We start from the raw sequence: 25,834 nt of genomic DNA, 5'->3' as shown, positions 1-25,834 counted from the left end.
GAAAAAAACTAACCAAAATGATATTAAGGAGAAATGAAAAATATGAAAGAGATGTGGATCTTTTAAATAACCTGAATTGGCCAGGTGCAGTGGCTCACACCTGTAATCCCAGCACTTTGAGAGGCCGAGGCAGGCAGAACACCTGACGTCAGGAGTTCATGACCAGCCTGGCCAGCATGTTGAAACACCATCTCTACTAAATAATCTACAAAAATTAGCCAGGCGTGGTGGCACACACCTGTAGTCTCAGCTACTCGGGAGGCTGAGGCAGGAGAATCACTTGAACTCGGGAGGTGGAGGTTGCAGTGAGCAGAGATCGTGCCACTGCACTCCAGCCTAAGTGACAGAGTGTATCAAAAATAAAAAATAAAGAAATAAAAAAAAAAAAACAAATAAATTGAATCTGTAATTTTAAATCTTCCCACAAAGAAGTCTCCAAGCCCAGATGGCTTCATTTGTGAACTCTTACAAATACCTAGAAATAAGACTAATCTCACTTTGGGAGGCCAAGGTGGGTGGATCACGATGTCAGGAGATCGAGACCATCCTGGCTAACACAGTGAAACCCCATCTCTACTAAAATACAAAGAAATTAGCCGGGTGTGGTGGTGGGCGCCTGTAGTCCCAGCTACTCAGGAGGCTGAGGCAGGAGAATGGTGTGAACCCAGGAGGCGGAGTTTGCAGTGAGCCAAGATTGTACCACTACACTCCAGCCTGGGCAACAGAGCAAGGCTCCATCTCAAAAAAAAAAAGAAGAAAGAAAGAAGACTAATCTTACACAAACGTTCAGAAAGTAAAGAATGCTGCCCAATTTCTTTTAAGAGGCCAGAGCGCCTTGATAACAATATTTGTCAACTTTCAAAAAAAGGCAAAATAACCAGCTATTTTTTTTTCATAAATAGAGGCAAAATTTTCCCCTTTAATTTATGCCATGCATAGGAAATCTTTGCCTAAGTCTATGTTTTCTTTTATATGGAAGTTTGTTTTACCTTTCATATTTAGGTTTGTTAAATTAAATAAGCAGGATGCCATTAGCCTGGGGCTGTCTCTGTACTTAGTTCCTACGTAATGAACTACGACCTAACTTAGTACTTCCACAAACTGAAACCCAACTTAGAAGTATAACAAACAGATAGTTTCAGCTGATCACAAGCAGCCAACTCATCACACCATGCTCAAACAAGGTAAATGCTTCATCATACCATGCCCATGCAAAATAAGGCAGATGCCTAGCTGAAGCCAATCAGGTAATTTATCTGCTTTGCTTCTGTATCTGGCCTATAAAAGCTTGCTGCTCATGCTGTTAAGGGCATCGTCTGAACCTCTTCTGGTTCTGAGTGCTGCCCAATTCATGAATCATTCATTGCTCAAATAAACTCTGTGAAATTTGTCTGAAGTTTTTCTTTTAACAGGTTATAACCCATTAAGAATTAATTTTGCATATGGCATCACATGATTCATTTTTCCCATATGCATATATATGGATAGATTGGTGTCACTGCCTTGACTAACGTTAAGACACCACCAGTTTTACCCACCAATATTTTTACACCATCAGTGCAAAGGTTGGCAAAGTGAAAAAGGAATATAGTTATGATTTGTGCACTTTTCTGCCCATATATTACACTTTTATTAAAGTATACTTAAAAATAAAAAATTAGAGATTGAGGATGAAAGAAAAATGACTTCTTAAAAGGTATACTGAATTATATCACTCTACTGTTTAAAAGTTGCCAGTAACTTCCCTTTGCATTTAGAACAAAGTTAAAATCTTATATAGAACCCACAGTATTTCATTATCATAATACATACCTAGTTTTAAAAATCTGGGTACTACTTTATCTCATGGTATCTTTCCACTTGCCTATTATATTCCTATCACACTAATTTTCCTTCAGGTCCTTAAGCACAATAAATTCTTTCCTCCCTCAGAGGCTTTGCACATTAGCCCTTTTACTTTCTTTACCACTTTTCACACAGCTACCTCCTTCTCATCCTGTACGTCTCCTCACAGAGGTTTTCCCAGTCATCCTATGTAAAGTTGCCTCTCTCTTATGTTTTATATCTTAGCTCATTATACCCTTTATTGCCTTGCTACAACTTGAAATAGGTTTACTTATTTTTTATCTGCTCCTCCACTGGAATGCATGATCCCACGGGGACAGAGATCTAATTGTCTTGTTGAAGCTGTCTTAAGATTTAGCACAATGCCTGGCACATAGTAGGTGCTAAATAAATAATTTTTGAGTAAATGGAAGATTAGTGTCAGGTTGTTTCCTATCAATCTAATCTAAGAAATTATTTAATGTATTAGTTATCGCTCCCAATTCTGTTTTACCTACCAAGTGTTTGCCTTGTTTTTATCCATGTTTAATTCATTTACTCACCAAAAAAACTTATGAATTTAGAGTTTATGATGTGTCAGCCATGTAAGTTATAAAGAATAAGCCACGTTCTCTACTTTTAAGGATCTCAGCATTTATCAAGGAAAATCAATGCATAAAACAAAATTATCTCTTTACCAAAAATTTAGTTAACACAAAGCCTTAAATCTAAAATGTTGAAATGAAGGGAAAAGAAAGATGAACCCTCCAAAACAAACAGTCCAGTAAATGTATCAAAAAACCATCACCTTTTCTTAGTGAATCCATGATGACTCTTGGGGATTACCTCTTTCTTTTTCTAAATATTTAGAACACATTTTTAAATGTAATATACTGTAAGAAATTACAATATATTATTACCAGGACTTCAAATAAAAATTAGCTTATTATACAATGAGAGTAATTAGAGAAAATCCATTCAACAGTATAATTACTTTGACTTGTTTTTAATCCCAATATTTAATTTTGACTTAAACACTCTAATAAGGAAGTGTGAGAATACCGTGTGTTTACTGAAAGGCGTATAAGTGGGAAAAGGTTGAGAATCTCCCCACTGCGGGCAGGCAGATTTCATCTAAATGCAAGAAAGAACTTTCTCGTAGTTAGAGCTGTCCAGCAGTACAGCAAGCTGCCTTGTGAAACAGGAAGCTCTTAATCACTAAAAGTCTTGAAGGTGAGCTAATAGGACATTTTCCCCGGGACAGAGCAGAAAGCCCAGATTTAGGAGGCAGCATTGATTAGATCAGTGCCTCTCAAGCTACGGCAAAGGTGTACTTTTTAAATATTTCAAACATTTCCAATCTGTAGTGGACCAATACTTTTACACGGTACAAAAGTATCACACATTTGGGTATCGTGGCGATGTTATAAAGCTTTCTAAATGTTTACTTTTGATTTCTGTTTTTAACTTGCACAAACTGGACTGGTAAGAATAGGCAAAATACACATTAATTAAGACTGCATTAGACAGCCTGTAAGAAATCTCTGAGCAATCTGTCCTCTCCCCTTCTATATTCACTACGCATTACTGTAAAACTACTCATTTCATAACCACTAACCTCTTTCTTCATCAATTTAAGAAAAGCAGTAATCTAAAAGATATTAGCCTTGAAAGCGTTAGATCAAGACCCGAGATGTTTTTACTGCATTAATTTTTTATCTCACTACATTGAAAAAGAAAAATTTCCTTTTTACCAAAATACGTCTGAATGCCTATTTAAAACTAATTACAAAAATTTATTTTCAGCCATTTCCCACACCTAATTTTCTGGTGTCACTTTCTTTGCACAGCTGATAATGAAATGTGTAACAAATTATAGTTGGTCACACATTTGAAATTCCAAACTTGTTCTATCAGCTGGTAGCAAAACCAACAGAAAAGTTCCTTGGGGGTGGGTGGGGAAACATATTCATGAATTCAGAAGCACTGGAAATGAGATTTAAGTATTTCCAACTACCTATAATACCCAGTGGTGACCTGGCTAAAGTAAATATGTTGAAGGATTCTAAGAAGAAGAAACAAAATTAAAAGCTGCCCATTCTCATACTTCCCCAAATACTCTTGGATTTCGCTTTCCAAAGGCAATGAGGCATTTTTGTTTAAAATCTGTTAGTTTCCCATTGAAAACAAAACAATCTTCCTTCTCAAAAGATAACTTTGAGATTTATGAGCTATCATCTCTCAACTCCATCAAAGAGAGAAGTTCCAACATTCCTATCACTACACTTTTACTAGAGCAGGAGTTCTTAACTGTGAGTATATGGATGGGTTTTAGGAAGTGCATGAACTTTCTGAAACTCCAAATGTTTATAAATTTTGGGTGAATAAGCAGTTATATGGAAAAAAAGTCCACAGTTGTCAATATATTCTCAGAGGGAACAATAATCCAAAAACATTAAAAGCGTCTTTCTTAAGTTAAAAATCTGATCTGAACAGAAACACAGGGTACAGCCTCTACATTAATTGAATAGGCATAAAATGTTATTAAATCATGCAAACAAAAAGGACTTTAGAAATAAATCCTGTCATTTTGTAAATAATAAAACTCATATTTGGAGTTAAAGGAGTGTTCAAGGCCTCAATGCTGGCTAGAAGGTAGAAGCCAAAGAAAAATGCTGATCCCTTGCTCTGAAGTCCATTCTTTCACACCCAGCTACCCCACACAGGGCCAGACTAAAGGATATTAGTAAGCCCACTATAGTCAACAATCCCACCTCGAATAAATACACCATCTCAAAATAAATCGTAATTCTTTAAACACTACTGGCTCATAAGATAGCCCACAATGCAAAGTAAATGAGCTGAGTGAATCTTTCAGTAACTGTTGAAACTGTTCAGAAATTTTTAGCAAAACCTCTTTTCAAAGTTTATTCTCATGTTTATTCACACTAAAGAATAGTAAGTGCAAAAACCAACAGAGATGATGCTTAGCGAAAAAAACTTTTATAGTAAGTAATTAAGTGAGAAAGCTGAAAAAGAATGCCTTATTTTGGTACTGGTTAGGATGGAGAGGAATCCAAAATTTGTTTTTAATTTTTTTGAAATAATTAGGAAACTGAAAGTCTGTAAATAAGAATCCAAGAAACCCTTCACTTTCCTCCCCCACCCTCCTTTGACTTCTGAAATACAGTGTAACTTTCTACCATCTGTTATTTTAAAGCAGAAACAGCAATGAACATATGGGCTTTCTCTCTCAAGCAGCTGTAGTGTAGTTAAAGTTATAATAATTGTCTTTCTGTAAGATAAATTTACATTAAAAACCTGGCCAGTTAAAAACAAATGGCTCAGCCTCAGAGCCTTCCAGAATAAAATTAAGAAATTCAGAATCATCTATGACATATTACATTCACAGATTTGGAGGAAATCCTCTAACTCTTGTGCTTTTACATTGAAGGTTACATAAATACAATTTGTGATGCCCAAATCAGTTTATACAACCAAAGAGTCCATAACTTGTGTTTTTGGTTTTTCTTGATAAAAATGGTAGGCGCATCAGATGGGTTCAGGAAGTCATATATAAAAACCAGCAACTAAGTTCTTGAAAGCAGATAATATAAATCCACTACTTGTGTGAATCACTGAACTCCAATCTAAATGCTCATTTATGAGGAAAAAATCACAATACGTGTGGCGCACAAACTTCCATCTCAACTATATATCATTTATAATGACTTTATCTGAAAGGAATTCACAGCATATTTTGATATACATATTATGAAAAATAGGAATTCTACCTACCTTTATCTGGGTGATTCAAAATCATGACTCTCCTATGAGCTGTTCTAATCTTAGCCTTGCCAGCAGATGGGCTGTGAAAAGAAATTAAAGTGCTTATAATAAATAGCGCCAAATGCAGATTATAAATTAAGGGTTTATATGGGTTTCAAGAAATTATACCTAATGAGAATTTCACCATCTTGTGGACAAATACGAAATTACAGCTTTCCACTTAATTCCACTAACCATCAAAATAAATCATTGATTCAATGTTACATGTGTTTTTCTTCTGTCCTTTGTAATGCCAATTCTTATTCTCAATCAATTTAGAAAACAAAACAAGATATAGGTTAGGGGAGTCAGCTTCTGCAGACAATACTGTAAGTTTGAAAACTTATGCTTCTAAGTTATTTGGGGGGAAGGCGGCATATACGGTGTAGCAGACAAGTATTTGGATTCCAGAGGTATACTGCTGGACTTTTTTTTTTTTTCTCTCAAGAAGGAGGAGTCTTGCTCTGTTGCCCAGGTTGGAGTGCAGTGGCATGATCTCAGCTCACTGCAACCTCCACCTCCCAGGTTCAAGTGATTCTCCTGCCTCAGCCTCCTGAGTAGCTGGGATTACAGACGCACACCACCACACCCGGCTAATTTTTGTATTTTAGTAGAGACAGGGTTTCATCATGTTGTCCAGGCCAGTCTCGAACTCCTGACCTCGTGATCCGCCCACCTCGGCCTCCCAAAGTGCTAGGATTACAGGTGTAAGCTTCCACGCCTGACCCACTGCTGGATTTTAATCCCAGCATTGCCACTTAAGATTGGGTAAGCTTGATCAAATTTTTATCCTCTTGGTGCTTCAGTTTCGTCACTGTAAAACAGGGCTAGAGCAACTGTAAGGATTAAATGAGTCAATGCCTACAAAGTGTTAGAACAGTACCTGGAATGTAGCAAGTGCTTCATTATAGTTATCTTTTACCTTTACAGAGGATCTCAAAACTCTTTATGTCTCATAGTTATTTAGCTTTGTGGGGAAAAAAAAAACAAAAACCCATGGGAAAAGCTTGGCTGTTAAAGCTTATGCTATAAACAAAAATTAAAGTAGATAATTAAATAATCCTAAAATTATTTGGGTAAAACCCAATGTATCCAGTATTGGAAATGTTGCTTATTAGTACATTTTCTAGGCAAGGAAAAAAAAATTAACACTAACAACAACAAAATCCTACTACTGCTACTTAATAGCTATACTATCTTGTTTAAGCTACTTAACTTTTCTGAGTTTCAAATGGGGATAATAATTATTGTAAAGCTCAAAATAATTTAATTTGCATGGATGAACCACAACGTAATAGCTAAAAGCATGTGCTTTTACAGTTAGTCAGAAACACGTTCAAATTCTTGATTCTACTACTTATTAGCTGTGAAAGTATGTCTTGCTTAAACTCGGTTGCAATTTTCTCATACGTAGCATACACGTAATAAAACCTACCCCAGGTTTATTTTAAAGATAAATTAGATAATATAAGTAAAAAGATTAACATAACCTAGCACACATGAAAGTAAAGGATGTTTATGAGACTGTATTAGATATCTCCTGCATTTTGAAAATAAAGTGTAACTAACCTAACTTAACATTTCTTGGATGGCTCGCAGCATTGTCATTATTACCAATTAAACTCTCAAGGTCTGCAGATGTTTACTTGTCCTCCTACTAAATGGACCTAGAATGTTATTTATTTAAGTTCTATTTTGAACAGTGCCTCCCCTATGCTATCAGTTGTCAATCCTTGATTCTGCTATTGTTCTAGTCTTCAGCAGTTCCTTGCTAGTTACTTGCTACCTCTGATCTGTGGGTAAGTGACACACCACCAAGCACATTAAAATGCACTATTAAGTGCTGAGTAAGCACATAAAATAGTCTTCCATGAGTAAAATGAATTAAATATTTTCCTATAAGGACTTAAGGGTATTCTTCTTGGCTGTTTACCTATGTCTTTGAGGCAGCATTCTAAACTTATTTTGGCTTGCAGGTACCTCCCAGATAGACAATTAAACATTGTCTGGTTAAAAGACTACTGAATTTTGAGAAAGTAACTATTAAACATCATACCAGAGGTATGAACACTATACTGTTTAATTGCCTATTAAGAAATAAAAAAATATTATACTGAAAAATTACAGCTCAATGATTTCAAGTTCTGTGGCTAATCTACATTTATCAACTCCTTTTTTTTGCTACACAGGTGCTCTGTGGCACATCTTGCCTTTATTACTTACGTTTTCTAGCTGTTCTGTATGTATTTGGCATGTCGTGTTAGGTAAATTCTAAATAACTTTAGGGCTGAAGCTATGATTTGTATCTTAAAATAGAAATTAGGATTGCAGGCCGGGCGCAGTAGCTCACGCCTGTAATCCCAGCACTTTGGGAGGCCGAGGCGGGCGGATCACAAGGTAAGGAGATCGAGACCATCCTGGCTAACATGGTGAATCCCTGTCTCTACTAAAACTACAACAAATTAGCCAGGCGTGGTGGCAGGTGCCTGTGGTCCCAGCTACTTGGGAGGCTGAGGCAGGAAAATGGCATGAACCCGGGAGGCGGAGCTTGCAGTGAGCCAAGATTGCGCCACTGCACTCCAGCCTGGGCGAACAGAGCAAGACTCCGTCTCAAAAAAAAAAAAAAAAAATCATGAATGTGCATCATTTCAGATAATATACAATATTGTTGATAGGTTCTTAAAAACTGTGATTTTAAGCAAAATGATGTATGGCAGGTCCCTAAATAATGTCATTTCCTTCAACATCCTTTCTTTATAACATTGATTTAAAAAAATTGGTTTCATTATAGTCATTTTGTTTAAAGTCACAGTTTACAAGAACCCATGGGCGATATTAAGTGAGGACTTACTATACCAGGTATAAAAACAATTTTCCTGGGCAGCTTTGTAAAATAATTCAGGCTTTTTGTTATAGACATGAGTTATATTGCAGGACACTATTCTCTTGCAAGGAAAAACACAAGGCAAAGACTCAAATATGCATTTCAATAAATAATTCTCATATGCAATATGTCAGAATGTATAGTATCATCTAGAACACATACAGTATTTTTAAAATAGGTTATCAAAAGGATCAGCTCCATTTTGCCTTCACCTACCTGTTATATAGTCTACATAGCTGAGATTCAATGAATATACTCACATCTTAAAATTATCTTGTCATAATCAACATTGCCTGACTGAAAAGAAAGGGCTAGAGGAAAGCAGATAAGTTTTATTTACCTTTCCACTTAATGTGTTAGGGCAAATATCTAGCTTCTGCGTTCGTGACAGACATGGAAAGAAACAGGAGTGAAATTTTTTTCAGCACCTGATATTTGGTAGGTATTATATAAAAAGGTATTATCATATCATTCTTATATTATTCCAACAAGGCAGAATATTATTACTCTCAATTCAAAAATGACGAAGCCAAAGTATAGAAAAGCTGAAAACAAAACAAAACAAAAAAGCTTGACCAAGATCATACAGGGCAGCGCCTAAGCGACAGAATCAGGGCAAGAATCTGCTTTGCTTGGCTGACATTTATTGAGTAGTTAGTAAGTACCATGTGTTGCAGACATATGTTCACTGTGACACTATTTACAACAGCAAAGATATGGAATCAACCTAAATGCCCATCAGTGGTAGACAGGATAAAGAAAATGTGGTACATATACACCATGGAATACTATGCAGCCACAAAAAATAATGAGATCACAGGCTTTGCAGGAACATGGATGAACTGGAAGCCATTATCCTCAGCAAACTAATGCAGAAACAGAAAACCAAATATCACATGTTCTCACTTACATGTGGGAGCTAAATAGTAAGAGGGGAAAAACAGACACTGAGGCCTACCTGAGGGTGGAGGGTAGGAGGTAAGAGAGGAGCAGAAAAAATAACTATTGGGTACTAGGCTTAGTACTTGGGTGACAAAATAATCTATACAACAAACCCCTGTGACATGAGTTTATCTTTATAATAAACCTGCACGTGTAACCCTGAACCTAAAAGTTTAAAAAAGAAAAAACAAACTTCCAAAAAAAGAAGTTCACATATATTATAGAATTTAATCTTCACGGCAACCTTATGCAGTTAAAACTAATCTATTATCTCTATTTTACAGATGATGAAACTGGGGTCACCCATTTAATAGGTGTTAAACTGGTATTTGTATGCAGATATACTTGATACCAGAGTCTGCGCTCTTAATCACTGAATTTTCCAAGTGACTTTTATACAGCTTTCAGTTCTATGGGATAAAAATTTATAAATATATATCTTAAGAGAATGTAAAAATATAGTCAACTCCTGTCTGCCCTAACAACGTAAGTGCCCTGCATAATATTAAAGAATTATCCTCAAAAACCTTTGTACTTGGTTTTATAATGTGTTTCATACTCAGATTTCAAGATAATCAACAGGGTATTTTGGGAGGCCAATAAAAGTTCAGGAAAAATAACAATGCCATTCTGAATGATATTAAGCAAGAAATAGTTGGCAGTATAGCAAACTCCCTAATCTGACTCTCATGCTTAAAATCATTTCCTATTTTCTATTGTCTGATAAGGAGAGATCTCATCTAAGAAGAGATGAGAGGGTACTTCACAACTTTGCCTGTTTTTTTGTTTTGTTTTGTTTTTTTAGGGGAGTGGGATACTTTTAGAGCTGAGGCTTTAAAATATAAAAATTTGGTATTTTCTCCTCTGCCACCTACTCATAATTTTAAATGTAAGTATAACCTTATTGTAACGTTTTCTCTTTTTTAAAGACAAGCTTGGCCACACAACAAAACAATACTTATGCTGCACACCTACCTTACACCTAAAATAAGACCAGCTTCTCGCCTACTCATTTTCTTTTCAAATCCTCCTTTATAGTAGGATGAAAGGCTCTGTAGAGGAAAGAAAGAGCAAGAAATCATTAGTTCCACGTATGAGGTGGCATGACCTCAATCTCATCATGTAGCTGCAGTGAGAGTAATGCATTTTACTAGAAGTCAACTCAAAATTATGGGGCAGGGGGAAGCACCAAACAATGAAACTTTTCAAGAAATTTTGACCAATATGAAGTCTTTAAAAATGCTAACTTTTTTTCACTTTAAAACAGATTAATTTTTCTATACCAAGATACAACAGAAAGAACAAAACAGACTGGTAGAAGCAAAATGCTTGAACTTTTTCTAAGCTCTGTAGTACTTTTCTCATTGGATAACCTTGATGAAGTCATTTAATGTTGATATGGCAGATATCGTTTAGCCTATCACACTAGCCAACAGAGAATGGGGAGGAACTATTGAAGACGGGAGTATGTCACACTAGCAGACAGGCAAGCCAAGACAGGCTGGGAAGCTGGATTAAAAGGTTTCAATGCTGCTGGAGAGGCATGAACAAGGTGAAGAGGAGGACTCGTGATATAATGGGAACCAGATTGTGCAGGGCCTTGTAAACAATGGAAGGAATTTAGAATTTTAAGTGGGAGGAGAAGCCAGAGCACTGGAATAACAATCTAACTTGATTTAATCTAACTGCCATGTAGAGAATAGAAAGGTGCAAGAGTAGAAGCAGCAGACCAGTTCAGAAAACATAACAATAATCCAGACAACAGATGATGATAGTATGAACTAAGGTGGTAGCAGAGGAGGTGATAAAAGCAGTTAGATTCTGGATGTATATTTAAGACAGAACTAACATTTGCTTGATGGATTGAATTTGGGATATGAGAAAAAGAAAAATTAAGAATGATGTTGAGGACACTGTTATGTGCTCACCAGATCCCCCCATCAGGAGTGAAGGACTTACTCCCCAGACACTGGGGCTGTGGCTGGCTGATAGCTCCCAGCTTTCAGACACTTTAGGAATTGCCTTGCCTAAAGGAAGTCAAGCTCATCCCACTTTGCAGGGCAGCCTGTATCTACTGACTGGTTGACATGGGATAGAAACATTGTATTTCTCTAGGGTTCAGTCCTTGGACTTCTTATATATACTCACTTCCTGGGTAATGTCATTTAATCCTATGACCCCTTGCCCCAACTTGGGATAACTACAATGAGCCATCCTTGCTTAGAGATTATTGTGAGATGGGCTGAGGCTTTTGTAGGAATGCACTGAAGCCTAACTTGTTCTTCCCTTTCTTTCTGGAGTTGTTTATGCTAAGAGCACTCTTTAATAAAGGTATAGCTTGCTAATCTTTATCTCACTCTGCTTTCCAGAGAACCCAAGCTGTGCAAATGACTTCAAGGTTTCTGGCCTAAACTGCCAAATTGCCATTTAATGACTTAGGAAAGGAGCAGCTGTTTATTTGTTGTGAATAACAGACATGAGGAGAATGATTTCGGATATATTAAGTTTGAAATGTCTTAAACATCCAAGGGGAGAATGTCTGACTTAACATCGGACTTTACATTTGAGAGTCATTAGTGTACAGGCAGCATTTAAAGCCATGAGACTGAAGTGAGACGGTTTAAAAATTAGAAGTCCAAGGAGTCTTCCCTAAAGACTGCAACACTTCGTGGTATAGAAATGGAGAGGAATCAGTAAAGGAGGAAGGTAATTACAAGTCAAGAGTGAGGAAATGAAAAATGGTTTCAAAGTTTCTGATAGGTAAAGTAAAATGAGAGCCACGAACTGACCTCTGGATTTAGCAAAGAGGACGTCAAAAACTGAGAAGAGCTGCAGAAAGTGAAGTGAGCGTACGATTAGAGTGTATTTAAGACAGAATGGGAAGAAAGGAATGGAGATAGCGAGTAAAGACACTATTTTCAGTAGCTCTAAACAGAGAAACAGGATGTACAAACTTAGCTTTTAGGAGGAAACATACACATATATGATTACAGGCATAAACGTTTCTAAGCATGAAATCATTTCCTTACAAAAGGAGGGAAAAATAGGTATGCGTACATGAAATAAAATCTGAAATAATTTTTTTTTCTTTTTTTTTAACTGCTAAATTTTCAACAATGAGCACAGGCCATTTATACAATTAAAGAAAAAGAAGAATACTAAAAGAAACTAAGGAAATGACTAGAGCTTAAAAAATGGGTTCTAGGGAGTCAGATCTGGCCATTTATATAAGCTATACTGTTTGAGCAGCTTGTTATAAATTTCTACTTGGTAATAAATAATTCCTGGCAATTAATTCATTCAATAAACACTTCAGGAACTGCTGTGTACCAGGCACTTTTCAAATGAGAGATCAAGGACTGTCCTTCATCACACAGATGCTAATCTATCAATGAATCAATACTGTGAGAATATAATATACTCTCCAAGTTTCAAGTAATTTATAATCCAGTAATAAAACAAATAGTCCCCCACCCCTGACACAAGATTTGAAGAGAGGAAGGATAATCAAATTGGGTTAAGTACACACACTAACCTGAACAAATTTTATATCTTTCTAAACATACATAGAGAGTATGCACATATATAAAGAGAGATATAGAGAGAAATACAGATACAGAAACAAATGGAAAGAAGTAAGGGGGCCGACTGTGGGAACTGTGGGGCGTGGAATTACACGCCTGTAATTCCAGCACTTTGGGAGGCTGAGGCGGGCGGATCACCTCAGGTCAGTTGGAGACCAGCCTGGCCAACACGGTGAAACCCCATCTCTACTAAAGATACAAAAATTAGCTGGGTGTGGTGGCGCACGCCTGTAATCCCAGCTACTCTGGAGGCTGAGGCAGGAGAATCACTTGAACCTGGGAGGTGGAGGTTGCAGTGAGCTGTGAGTGCACCACTGCACTCCAGCCTGGGCAATGGAGACAGACTGTCTCAAAAAACGAGGGACTTAGAGGAATAGGGGCTGGTTTTAAGGTTTCTTTCAGGAAACCAAAATTTTTACTAGATGCATATGTTACTCCCTAAATTAAAGGTAATTAGTTGATTTAGTCATAACAAAATAGAAGTATCACCAAATATTTGCTCTTACTTTTGTTTTTAAATCATGCCTGAACTACTGCATAGAATAATTCTTTATTCAGGAAAAAAATATTTCAATGAGTCTTTATTTACCTTAGGGAGCTCTAAAATTTGGAGCCAGCATAATAAAAAAGATAAATTTATCATGTTTCATAAACTGTCATTCCCACTATAGTCACCAAGCTCATTAATCTTAAAAGCAGGTACTGGTATCTGAGCAATTTTTTCACTTTCAGTTTTGCCCAGGTAGACACAGTTTCAGAAAAGGCTACCGAAAATCTAGTGTCGGGAAGTTCATATGAACACTGATTTTATTACGAGTAAGTCAATCTGTATATACATATAATCAACACAACCCTTCCAAAAGATCTAGACCATTTTGAGAATAAAAACCTAACATTTGGGGCTGTGTGCAGAAAAGTATACAAAGAGAAAAACAAAAAATTGCTATGTTACACACTACTAAAATACATTCAACCCTCAGTATCTGTGGGTGACTGGTTCCAGGACCACTCATACTAAAATCTGCAGATACTCAGGCACCACAGTCAGCCCTACAGAAACCACAGATACAAAAAGTTGGCCTCAGTGTAGGTGAGTTTTGCATCCCATGAATACTACATTTTTGATCTACATTTCATTGCAGACATGGAGGGCTCATTGAGTTTATTTTTTAAAATCATGATTAAGTGGACCTGTGCAGTTCAAACCCAGGTTGTTCAAGGGTCAACTGTATTTACACATTTTTTTCAGAGAAAATCATGCTTCCTAAACTTCTAGAAAATTTAGGTCTTATATAACTTTGAATAGAACAAAACTGTTATCACAGTATTTTAATTTATTATTATGTTTGAATTAATATCTATGTCATGAGAAAGCACAAAATTGTAACTCTGTACTCCTCCCCACTAATAAAACTGAAAGGTCCTTTTAAGCTTGAAAATAATATACCCATATTGCATTATATTAGGACTTACAGGTATAAGCCACTGCAGAACCATTTTCTGACAACTCTGTGGTAGGTCAAAGAAAATGTTTAGAACCAAAAAATTAGATTAAGGAACAAGTATACCATCAAATAGATGGAGTAAATGGTCCTTTTTTTCTAAAAACAGAAACACATCCTGGACCTTACAAATGATTATTTTGTACTATCCCATTCATAAAATACTGTATATATAAACGACAGAAATCAAAACCATTTTCCTTCTAAAGTTAGCACTAAATGCTGTAGTGCCATGTTAGATTATTTTGTGTCTCCTTTGCTAAGTTAAACCAAAGTCTTCATTAGCTAATTCATCCACTCAATAGCTTGAAACACAAAAGTCCTCCAGGCAACTAGAGAAGAACTGGATCATCCCATAGTTTTAAAGAATACATTTATCATAAACTATAAACTTTATTATGTACAATAATCTATTTGATTTAAAGCTAACAAAGGTTTTTAATTAGTATATTTTTCCATAAATTTCACTTGATCATAAAATAAAATAAATGCAATTTTAAAAATTATATTCAAATAAAAGGACAGATTCACAAATAGAAAATTAAAAGCCTCAAAAAAAAAAAAAGATGAAGGATGGGTTTTCTCCCACAGAAAAAAAATTTAAGGGTAACTAGACATTGGCTGAGTCAATAATATACATTAATACATTAATTAAAAAAAAAAAAACAAGCAAAAGGGCACTCGTTAAAAAGAGCAGACTGAATCATAAAGATCTTTTGCTTTCCAAAGTGCCTTTGAAATGAGAAAAGACACTGTAAATTTTAAAACACCCTTAATAGGCCTAGAAAACAAGAAATGGGATAAATAGCAAACCAGAAAGTTTAAAGAAATCCTAGGTAAAATTTGCATGTACAGAAAAATCCCAGCAGCCTCAAACAGAGAAAAAAAGAAACCCTTTTCAGGAAAACAAGAACACTAAATTCAGAGTCAACAACAATAAAATAATCAGCAAAACTTATTAAACCAGAACAATATAAACAGTTCATTCCTACTCTACTCATATAGAGCATAAGAGGCCAGGCACCTGTCACTTTTGCCCTGAGGCTGAGAAAGAGAACCATATGCCTCTTTTTCTGATACGCATCTTATTTTGGGTGGTAGGTACTAAGAGAAACAAAGAGGCATACCAGCAGATCCCATTTCAGAACCCAGAAGCCTAGGGAGGTGAAAAGCTATGCCAAGGAGTAAAATATACACGGTGCTCAACCTCTCCTGGACTCTCTCTAGGTACCAATCCTGCCTCTAGTCTCCTTGCTCTGAAAGACATGCCTGTTGACAAACCCACCTATGTTATTTACAGCCCACTGTCAACACTGTCATTCAATTAAGCTGTTGAAGCAACCCTACCAAACTGCTGAAGAAAAGTCAAGAACATTACTTCTATTAGTCAATTTAGTCATCATAAATATGAATCAACAACCAAGGATCATTGGACATTTGAGCAAACCCAATTATCATGGAGGGGAAAAAAAGAGCCAATATGAACACATAACAATTGACTTTAGGAAAAGGAGATAAATTAGGAAGCAGAAGAGAATTTGGCCAAATTCTAATTAATGGCTTTAGAAATATTCAAAAGGATACCACATTAATTAAAAAATGGGTTGCCAGAAAAAAGAAACAAGAAAGAATCCTTGGAAGTTAGAAAATTACTAACGTTGGCCGGGCGCAGTGGCTCACGCCTATAATCCCAGGAATTTGGGAGGTTGAGGTGGGTGGATCACTTGAGGTCAGAAGCTCGAGACCAGCCTGGCCAACATGGTGAAACTCCATCTCCACTAAAAATACAAAAATTAGCTGGGCGTAGTGGCGAGTGCCTGTAATCCCAACTACTCAGGAAGCTGAGGTAGGAAAATCACTTGAACTCGGGAGGCAGAAGTTGCAGTGAGCCGAGACTGCATAACCGCACTACAGCCTAGGCTCTGTCTCAAAAGAAAAAAAAAAAAAATTACCGACATGAAGAATTCAGTGGATAGACTGAAAAACAGAATGGACATTGCTAAAGGCCAACCTGGTGATCTGGAAAATAAGCTGTGAAAATACTGTAGAATGAAGAGCAAAGAAAGATAAGGAGATGGAAAATAAGAGATAAAACGCTAAGAGACGTAGAGGACAGACATCTTTTTATTAGGTCCAACATCTTTCTGTTAGGAGTTCCAGAAGCAGAAAAGAGAGACAATGAAAGGAAGAAATAATAAAAGAAAAAACTGTAAGAAAATCTTACAGAACTAAAGACCACTTTCAAATAAGTTAGGGCTCACTAAGAATTCTTGTGAAATTCCAGAACATCAGTAAGAAAGAGAAAATCCTACAAACTTTCAGAGCTAAAAAAATAAAAAGCCACCACCACCAAAACCTAAAACCCCAAAACCCAAACAAAAGAAAACCAAAACAACAGGTTGTCCACAATGGAATAAGAATAATAAGACCACCAAAAAATCTAGCTGTGAGTATGCAGGAATGCGGGAGTTCGGGCACTGAGGCTTAGTCTCAGCAGAGATTTCTATACTTCTCTAATGTTGGCTCCACCAGATTTCAAGGAGCTAGCAGCTGATAATTAACAGTGAGAATAAAAGAAACAAACTGTTTAACAAAGCAGAAAATACATTTACCATCCATGCATTCCATATAAAAAACTTATGTAAGGCACTATTTCAGCAAGATGAAAAAAAAGTATGAAAAAGAGATAAGATTGAAAAACAACATGTTAAAGCTTAGAGAAAGCAAATAAAGTTTCAAGAAACAATGAAAAGAGACCCCCATTGAAACATGAGCCTTGGACAATCTTCTTTGAATGACAGACATTTAGTGACACACAATTACAGTTCCTGTCTTTTTAGTAACCCTCTTTGGTTCAATAATTAATAATATTTACAAAATCAAAACACTGTATATACTTGCATCTTTACTGAGGTAAAAATATAACTATGATTATGACAATGATAAAGATATTCTAAGATGTTTTACTGCAAACTCTAATAGTAGCACTTTGTGAAAAAGAAGCCAGATTTATTGAAAGCTAAGTTTCTTACCTTGAGCCCCACAAGGAGGGAAAAGGGGGTACACATCATTTCCCTTTAAGAAATGCAGGTACCAGGCTCAGACTCTTTATATTAAAGTAAGGCTCCTCTGAGATGAGGGAGCAGGTCATATGAGCCGCTGAAGAAAGAGTTTACATGAGCATATCCCTTATAATCTCTTGAATTACCCTGCCTTATCTGTGAGCCTCTACCAACTACTGAAGATTTTCTCATTTTCTTGCTCTCTCTTCCTTTACAATGTTAAATAATGTAGTTTTGCACAACTTGGTAATTTTCTATTTACAGTATACTGAAGATCACCATAACAAAAAAGAAACGATTTCTGAAATTATCTCCATTTATTATTTATAAACATATGGAAAGATATAAATATAATTCATTTAAAGAACTATGTTACTGTGTCCATTGCTACTACTCTATTTCAAGCCATCATCATCCATCACCTGGACTATCTCAATACCCGCTTACTGGTTTCACAGCTTCTACTCTGGCTCTAGGTAGCAAGCAGAGTGATAACCTAAAATGCAAATCACATTGCCTCCATGCTCAAACCCTTCCAAGGGCTTTCTTTCATGCTTAAGGTAAAATTTGAAGTTTTTTTTCATTGTCTATTAGGCCCTAAGGGATCTGGGCCCAAGCTACCACTATGCCCTTCATACACTCCTTTGGAGTTACTCTTGCTGCTAGACTCATTTGCACCTCAGGACCTTTGCAGTGATCCTACCACCTAGGAAGCTCTTACACCAGGGGCTCGTATGGCCTGCTCCCTTATTTTCTTGGAGAAACCTTACCTGGCCTATCTAAGGTAAAGATTCCTCATTGCTGTTACTCTCTAGCCTCTTACCCTGATTTGGTTTTCTCAAAAGCACTCGACACTTCTAGGTATTATATATCTTACGTCATTTATTTATTTATTTATTTTTACTGTGTCTCTCCACTAACACGTAAGCTCCTAGAGGGCAATGTCTTTGGTCCATAACTATATCCCACTGTCTATGGTAATGTAGTATGTAGTAGGTGCTCAAAGAATATTTACTGAATAACTACCAATATTTTAGCCAAATAAAATATAAATAGGAAAACAGAAAATACACCTATGTTCCCTCTAATCACAGACATGCATTTATAGGACTGTAAAATCACTTGCTGTTTTTTTGAATCTAAGTTTAATTATTTGTCAGTATGTCATCCTTTGGTGCTGTCATTATTCATGGCTAACTAAGCCTCACAAGCCTGTAATGTCTTTGCTAAAAGAAGCAATTCATTTTTTGTGACCTATACCATAATATAAATGTAAGATACTATACACAAACATTCAAAATTTCTGGTTTTATGTTCATGAACTAGAACTTGATAAATTTAACAGCTGTGATAATGGTATTAACATGACATTCTGTCCTCCAATAAATTATAAATTTGGAAAAAATGACAGTCTTTCTGGTAAGTTTTGAAATATTTATTGAAATAACATATAAAGAAGGTAGTTTAGTAGTTTTACATTTAGTAGTATTATATCAACTTTGACATAACTTACTTTCCCTGTTTAATTACTGTTCATTTATTTAATAAACATTTAGTGAGTCCCCATCCCTGTGCCAGGAACTTAGAATAGCTGATGATCAACTTGGTTTGCAGCAATTTGACAATCTCAAATCTGAACCAAGTTGATCTATCCCAGATCTGCTTGTTTCCCTGAAGCCAACGTTTATGCTGCAGGGCCTCACTGACTTTTCTTTATATTGTCTTCAGTGGTTGCAAACTACAATCCATACTGTTGCTTTTACGGATACATACTGTCATTCATTTTTTCACTTATATTCAGCTCCCCAGAGTAGCTATAATGCTGGTACGAAAATGTATGATAAGTTCTACAGGATTTCATGGTTGGAATCTCGTAATTTTATGTTTGAGATGGCCAGGCATGATGGTATAAGGGGACTAGTTTCAAATTACAAGATGGCATCAACTCTTGGATAAGTTTCATCAGGACAAGAACCATGTCTTCTTTGTTCATCAGCTATTCCAAGCTCCTGGCACAGGGATGAGGACTCACTAAATGTTTATTGAATAAATGAACAGTAACTAAACGGGTAAAATAAGTTACATCAAAGTTGATGTAATACTACTAAACAGATTATAATAATTAGATGTCAAAACCAGGAATAAAGTTAGATATAAAAATAATGTGACCAATAACTTAAAAGAAACTGAGCCAGTAAATTAGACAAACTCACCAATGATATAGTGAAGGAAACAAACTTCTACAAACATTGGAAAATCCAAGACATTTTCTAAGTTAATTGAAATATGTCATACGAACAAAAATCAAGATGAGTCTTCTAACTAAAGCCACGTTTAACTTACAGGAGTTGAAATCTTCTTTGCAGTTTCTGTGATAACTTGTTCTAGAGGTTTCCAGATCCGAAATGCATAGCGACCTAAATAGTAAAAGGAATAAAAGCAAACGTATTTTCTATAATCAAAATCAATCAACACCTTCAAAGTGCTTGCAACAGTATTTATTGATAGTTTATATATGTTATTTCAATAAGTATTTCAAAACTTACCAGAAAGATGGTCAATTTTTTCAAATTTTTAATTTATTGGAGGGCAAAATTTCATGTTAATACCATTATCATAGCCATTAAATGTATCAAGTTCTAGTTTATGACCACAAAACTAGAAATTTTCAATGTTTATGTATAATATCTTACATTATATTATGGTATAGGTCACAAAAAATAACATCCTAGTATTCTTTCTACAACAAACTGTAAAGTCCTATTACGTATAAAAGATACTTATAATACTAAAATGATTAATTGTATTGCTTTTTATGATAATCACTTTGAAATATATAGAAAACAAATTATATTTATGATCTATACTACACAGAAATGGTTTTAATGAATTATCTCTAAAGTAAAAAAGCAATTACATATGAAATACTTACCAAGGATGTTAATTATCAGTTTTTCTCACTGAGGATGGCTACTCTCTCTGAAAACTTATTTTTAGTTCTTTCCCTAGTTAGGAATCCTAATAATCAAAACTCCCCTGAGTTTTAACAACTAAGAGTCAATAGTAAAACAGGTTCTAAATTATTTTGAGGGCATCAAATAAGAGTAAAATATTATCTAGCTACTTTATCTTTTGCACCCCAATCAGATTGTGTCTTCTACTAGTATCTCTTTCTCCAAGAGTCTTGCTAGAAAACCAGTATATGACACTACAGGCTTTAATTCAACTTCTAACCATAAGCCTATTTGCAAATCAAGAGTTCTACTGCAAAAATTCAACTACCTAGACCTTTTAGAAAAATTTACCTGCCTATGTATACTGTTATTTCTGTGCAAACATGTTACAGTGAAAGACAGGATGCCAGAAATGGGAAAATGTGAAGATAAAAAGGTCTTGAGATAAAGGAGAACATTAAATAAAGTGAAATTAAATGAGGCTGATTCCCTAACTTGCCTGTATCTCTTATCACATAGATGTCATCTTCCATTTGATTTTATTATAGTATGAAATGTAGCTTTTATATTACCTCAAAATTCTTCAAAACCACAGTGACTGACATCTAATCTCAGTTAAAAAGCAGTTAAATGCTTCAAGATGTGACATCTGGAGGTTTACTCTAACTAGAAGACCGAGTTAGACATCTAAGTATACTTTCTCCTAATTTCTATTATTTGGTTGTATTTGACTCTAGAAGAGATCTTGCTGTTATTTAATATAATATTCTAGTCAGTAATACGAGTTTGGGAATAGTGTGTTCTATATAGAATACACACACCAATTCTGGTCATTCTACAAAGACGACCCTGGAAAAAATACATCTTTATCTAATTTCAAATGAAAACCTTACATTTTAATTCATAACTATGCCTACTCTAATTAATACTAAAATTCCTTTATGTTTAGGGGCAAGTTTGTCAGAATTCTGTTTGAGACATGATATTCTTCTCATGAAACCTCAGAAATTCATTAAGTATAAGTTATATAACTGAGACTTAAGACCTTGATGACAAAAACATCAAGAGAATCTGAACCACTGATCTAGATTTTAAAGTTCTGATTGTTGAAGTGTTTCATCATTTCCAAGACAAAAGATTAAAATAGTGTTTTAAATGATCATTGTGAGAAAATAAATACCATACAAAACAAGACCCTCTTATTTCTCATTTTTCTATTAGATCTTACTAAACTCCATATAGCCAAAATGGAATGCAGCTCTGCCTAAAAGATCCAATTAACAAGATCAAGCCGATAGAACTTACAAACACAAATGCTAGAACAAAAAAATAAATCTTTATCAATAAGGACATATTCTCAAATTAACATTTAATTAGGATATAGCTATGTAATTGAAAACTGCTGTAAGTTAATGACAGACTCAGCAAATTTACTTTACTTTCTTTCGAATGGGCCGGGCACGGGCACGGTGGCTCATGCCTGTAATTCCAGCCCTTTAGGAGGCCGAGGCGGGTGGATCACGAGGTCAGGAGATCGAAACCATCCTGGATAAATTTTGTATTTTTGTACTAAAAATACAAAAAACATTAGCCGGGCATGGTGGCGGGTGCCTGTAGTCCCAGCTACTCGGGAGGCTGAGGCAGGAGAATAGCGTGAACCCGGGAGGCGGAGCTTGCAATGAGCAGAGATCGCCCCACTGCACTCCAGCCTGGGCGACAGGGTAAGACTCTGTCTCAAAAAAAAGAAAAACTAGCATTGTGCTATGCTGAATAATGGCCTTCAAAGATGTCTATGTCCCAATCCTTGGAACCTGAGAATATGTTACCCTTATGTAATAAAACTGACTTTGCAGATGTGATTAGGTTCAGGATCTTGAGATTGGGAGATGATCCTTGATTATCCAGGTGGGCCCAGTGTAATCACAAAATCTTTTTAAGAGGGAAGCAGGAGAGTGACAGTCAGACAGAGGTTGGAAGATGCTAAGCTGTTGGCTTTGAAAATGGAGGAAGGGTCCATGAGCCAAGGATGAAGGCAAACTCTGTAGGCCAGGAAGGGTAAGGAAAGGGGTTCTCCCCAGAGCCTCTGGAAGGGGCACAGTCTTGCCCATCCAAAAAAAAAAAAAAAAAAGAACTATTCTTTCAAAAAAGGTAATTTTAGCAGTGAAAAAAATTCCCCAGGGTTTATCAAGGTAATTATACCAATATGTTTAGAGACAAATTAATAAACAACACGGAACAACTATGCTCATGAGAAAGAACTGACAGCTTAAAATGTATAAACCTGTCTGCAAGAAAAAATAAATACGGGAGAATAAAAGAACTCCATGCCACTTACATTGCATAATATTAAAATTTCTTTTTATAGTATACTATACCTCAAACGGAAAAAAATGCCAGGAATAAACTATTATTGGAGCTAGTTTTCCTGGCTTTTCTATCACTAATTTTCTTCCCTATAAAGTTTATCTAGATTTTGCTACAATGACAAATGTTCAGTAACTACAAATGGTGGAAAGAATGAGAATGTATTATGTCTGAAAACCAAAACCTCAGAATACTAAGGGTCTACTCATGAATCACTGTAGATGCTATTTGGAAAGATTTCTCCTGCAATTTATTGGTATATATTCTTTATCTTACCTGCAAATGCAAAAGCTGCAACACCCAGTCCTACAGCTATCAAACTTCTTACCTATGGAAGAAAAAATGAATATTACTTATGATGTAACATGCTGGGTTTTAAAAGTAAATCATTTTTAATAATGAGAATAATTACGTTACAATACTACACTTTCTTTAAGCTCTACTGTGAAGACCAGGACTTAAAAAAAATATGCAGTGTCTATGGGATTATATCTGCTGCTCACTATATCAGCTAATTCTCAGTGAATTGATTCTAGAGTTTCATTTAATTTCCATATATTTGAATCCACTCTAACCCAGAGCTTTTATATTACCTATTGCTAAAATTTTTTCTATAGACGATTTTTAATAGTGGGTTTAATATATTTATCTTCTATAAAGATAAAAAGCACATATTTCCTCCTCCATATTTTACATTTGCAATGTTCAACAGCATTTGCTATATTTAAAAATTTCATGAAACCTTACATCAATGTTTAGGAAAGAAGTCAAGCTTCCAAACTTAACAAAAATGATAAAAAATTCAAAAGTTAAGGTCTACCCTTCTAGACCAGTGTAAAAATTTTAAAATAAGGGTCCAAAATTCAGAATGTCAGATATAAGCCAATTCCAATGAGAATTTATTTTAAATTGGCTATATACCCATAATATTCTGAGCTTTTCTCCTTAAACATCTCAGGAAACTATTAGTGTCACAATAACAAAAGATTTATGTGGCAAAGATCAATGGTAATCCTCAATATCCATTCTCTCTTTTTTTTTTTAATAGGATCAGGAATTCCTGTTTTTAGCTAGATATATTTTTCCAAGCCTCCCTTAGACTTAGGTATGGCTATGCTAACTAAGCGTTGACACATAAGATACAACCAGAGTAGTGTATGCAACTTCTGAGAAGTCCTACAGAGGGTAAGGAGATGTCCTTCTCCATTTCTCCTTCCTGCTGGCTGGAATGCATACATTTTTGCTGGAGCAACCCTCTTGGATAAAGTAGGAAGAACAATGAGATGAAAAGACATTGGTTCCAGATGATCACGGAGCTGCCTTCCCACCCCTGAATTGTCTTTATTTATTAATACATGGGATAAAAATAAAAGTTCTATCTTCCTAAGCCACTATATTTTGGGTTTTAGGCACTTCTGATAAGGTAACTAAAAAAGCAGCTAGCGTTCAAACTTCTTTTCTCCTTCTCATCTGGCCACTCCCACCCACTCCCCCACTGAAACTTCCACCTATCAATCTCTTCCCACACAAGGCAAATGGTTCTTGGACCAAGGAAAATATCCCCTTCCAGCCTCACAGGCCCATTCTATTCTGTCGTCATTTCATAACCTCTTCCATGTTAAGTTACAAGCCGCTAGCCCGCCTCTTAGAACCTCTCATTTCCTTTCCATCGTGGAAATCTATCCTCAAGGAAATCACTTCTCAGCGTTCCATCTGCTATTCTACTACTCCTCAGGAATTTCTTAGGCCCCATCGCTTCCCTACACAACAAGCTCAGGGATTTGCCCCTGCCCAGGACTGGCAAATTGACTTTACTCACATGTCAGGATACTAAAATACCTCTTGGTCTGGGTAGACACTTTCACTGGGTGGGTAGAGGCCTTTCCCACAGGATCTGAGAAGACCACTGCGGTCATTTCTTCTCTTCTGTCAGACATAATTCCTCAGTTTGGCCTTCCCACCTCTATACAGTCCAATAACAGACCGGCCTATATTAATCAAATCACCCAAGCGGTTTCTCAGGCTCTTGGTATTTAGTGGCTCCTGGTTTTACCTCAAATGTTTCTAATCCTTCTTCAACAAACAGTTGCTGGCTTTGCATTTCTCTTTCCTCCAAAATCACCGAGGCCTTGACTTACTGTTAAAAAGAGGACTCTGTATATTTTTAAATGAAGAGTGTTGTTTTTACCTAAATCAATCAGGCCTGGTATATGACAACATAAAAAAACTCAAGGATAGAGCCCAGAAACTCGCCAACCAAGCAAACAACGTTGAACCCCCTTGGACACTCTCTAATTGGACGTCCTGGGTACTCCCAATTCTTAGTCCTTTAATACCTATTTTTCTCCTTCTTTTATTCGGACCTTGTGTCTTTCGTTTACTTTCTCAATTCATAGAAAACCACATCCAGGCCATCACCAATAATTCTATATGACAAATGCTCCTTCTAACAACCCCACAATATTACCCCTTACCCCAAAATCTTTCTTCAGTTGACTCTCTCCCACTGTAGGTTCCCACACCGCTCCTAATCCCACTCGAAGCAGCCCTGAGAAACATCGCCCATTATCTCTCCGTACCACCCCCAAAATTTTTCGCCGCTCCAACACTTCACTATTTTGTTTTGCTTTTCTTATTAATATAAGAAGACAGGAATGTCAGGTCTCCGAGCCCAAGCTAAGCCATCATATCCCTTGTGACCTGCACGTATACATCCAGATAGCCTGAAGCAACTGAAGATCCTCAAAAGAAGTGAAAATAGCCTTAATTGATGACATTCCACCATTGTGATTTGTTTCTGCCCCACCCTAACTGATCAGTGTACTTTGTAATCTCCCCCACCCTTAACAAGGTTCTTCGTGATTCTCCCCACCCTTCAGAATGCACTTTG

General features: G+C 36.1%; 1 protein-coding gene across 1 annotated transcript in view; it reads right to left on the bottom strand.

Annotated features, from left to right (window-relative positions):
- DNAJC15 (DnaJ heat shock protein family (Hsp40) member C15) overlaps window positions 1-25,834 on the bottom strand; it is a 79,025-nt gene that overhangs the window by 17,279 nt on the left and 35,912 nt on the right. The window contains 4 exon segments of the mRNA NM_001133819.1: window positions 5,623-5,693; window positions 10,454-10,530; window positions 19,970-20,043; window positions 23,221-23,272. Of these exon segments, the coding sequence (NP_001127291.1) occupies window positions 5,623-5,693; window positions 10,454-10,530; window positions 19,970-20,043; window positions 23,221-23,272 (274 nt within the window).

Source organism: Pongo abelii, chromosome 14 (assembly GCF_028885655.2).
Source record: "Pongo abelii isolate AG06213 chromosome 14, NHGRI_mPonAbe1-v2.0_pri, whole genome shotgun sequence".
In the NCBI taxonomy this organism is placed as follows: domain Eukaryota; kingdom Metazoa; phylum Chordata; class Mammalia; order Primates; family Hominidae; genus Pongo; species Pongo abelii.
Note: the sequence above shows the minus strand (reverse complement) of the source record. Positions and strands in the feature narration are given on the sequence as shown.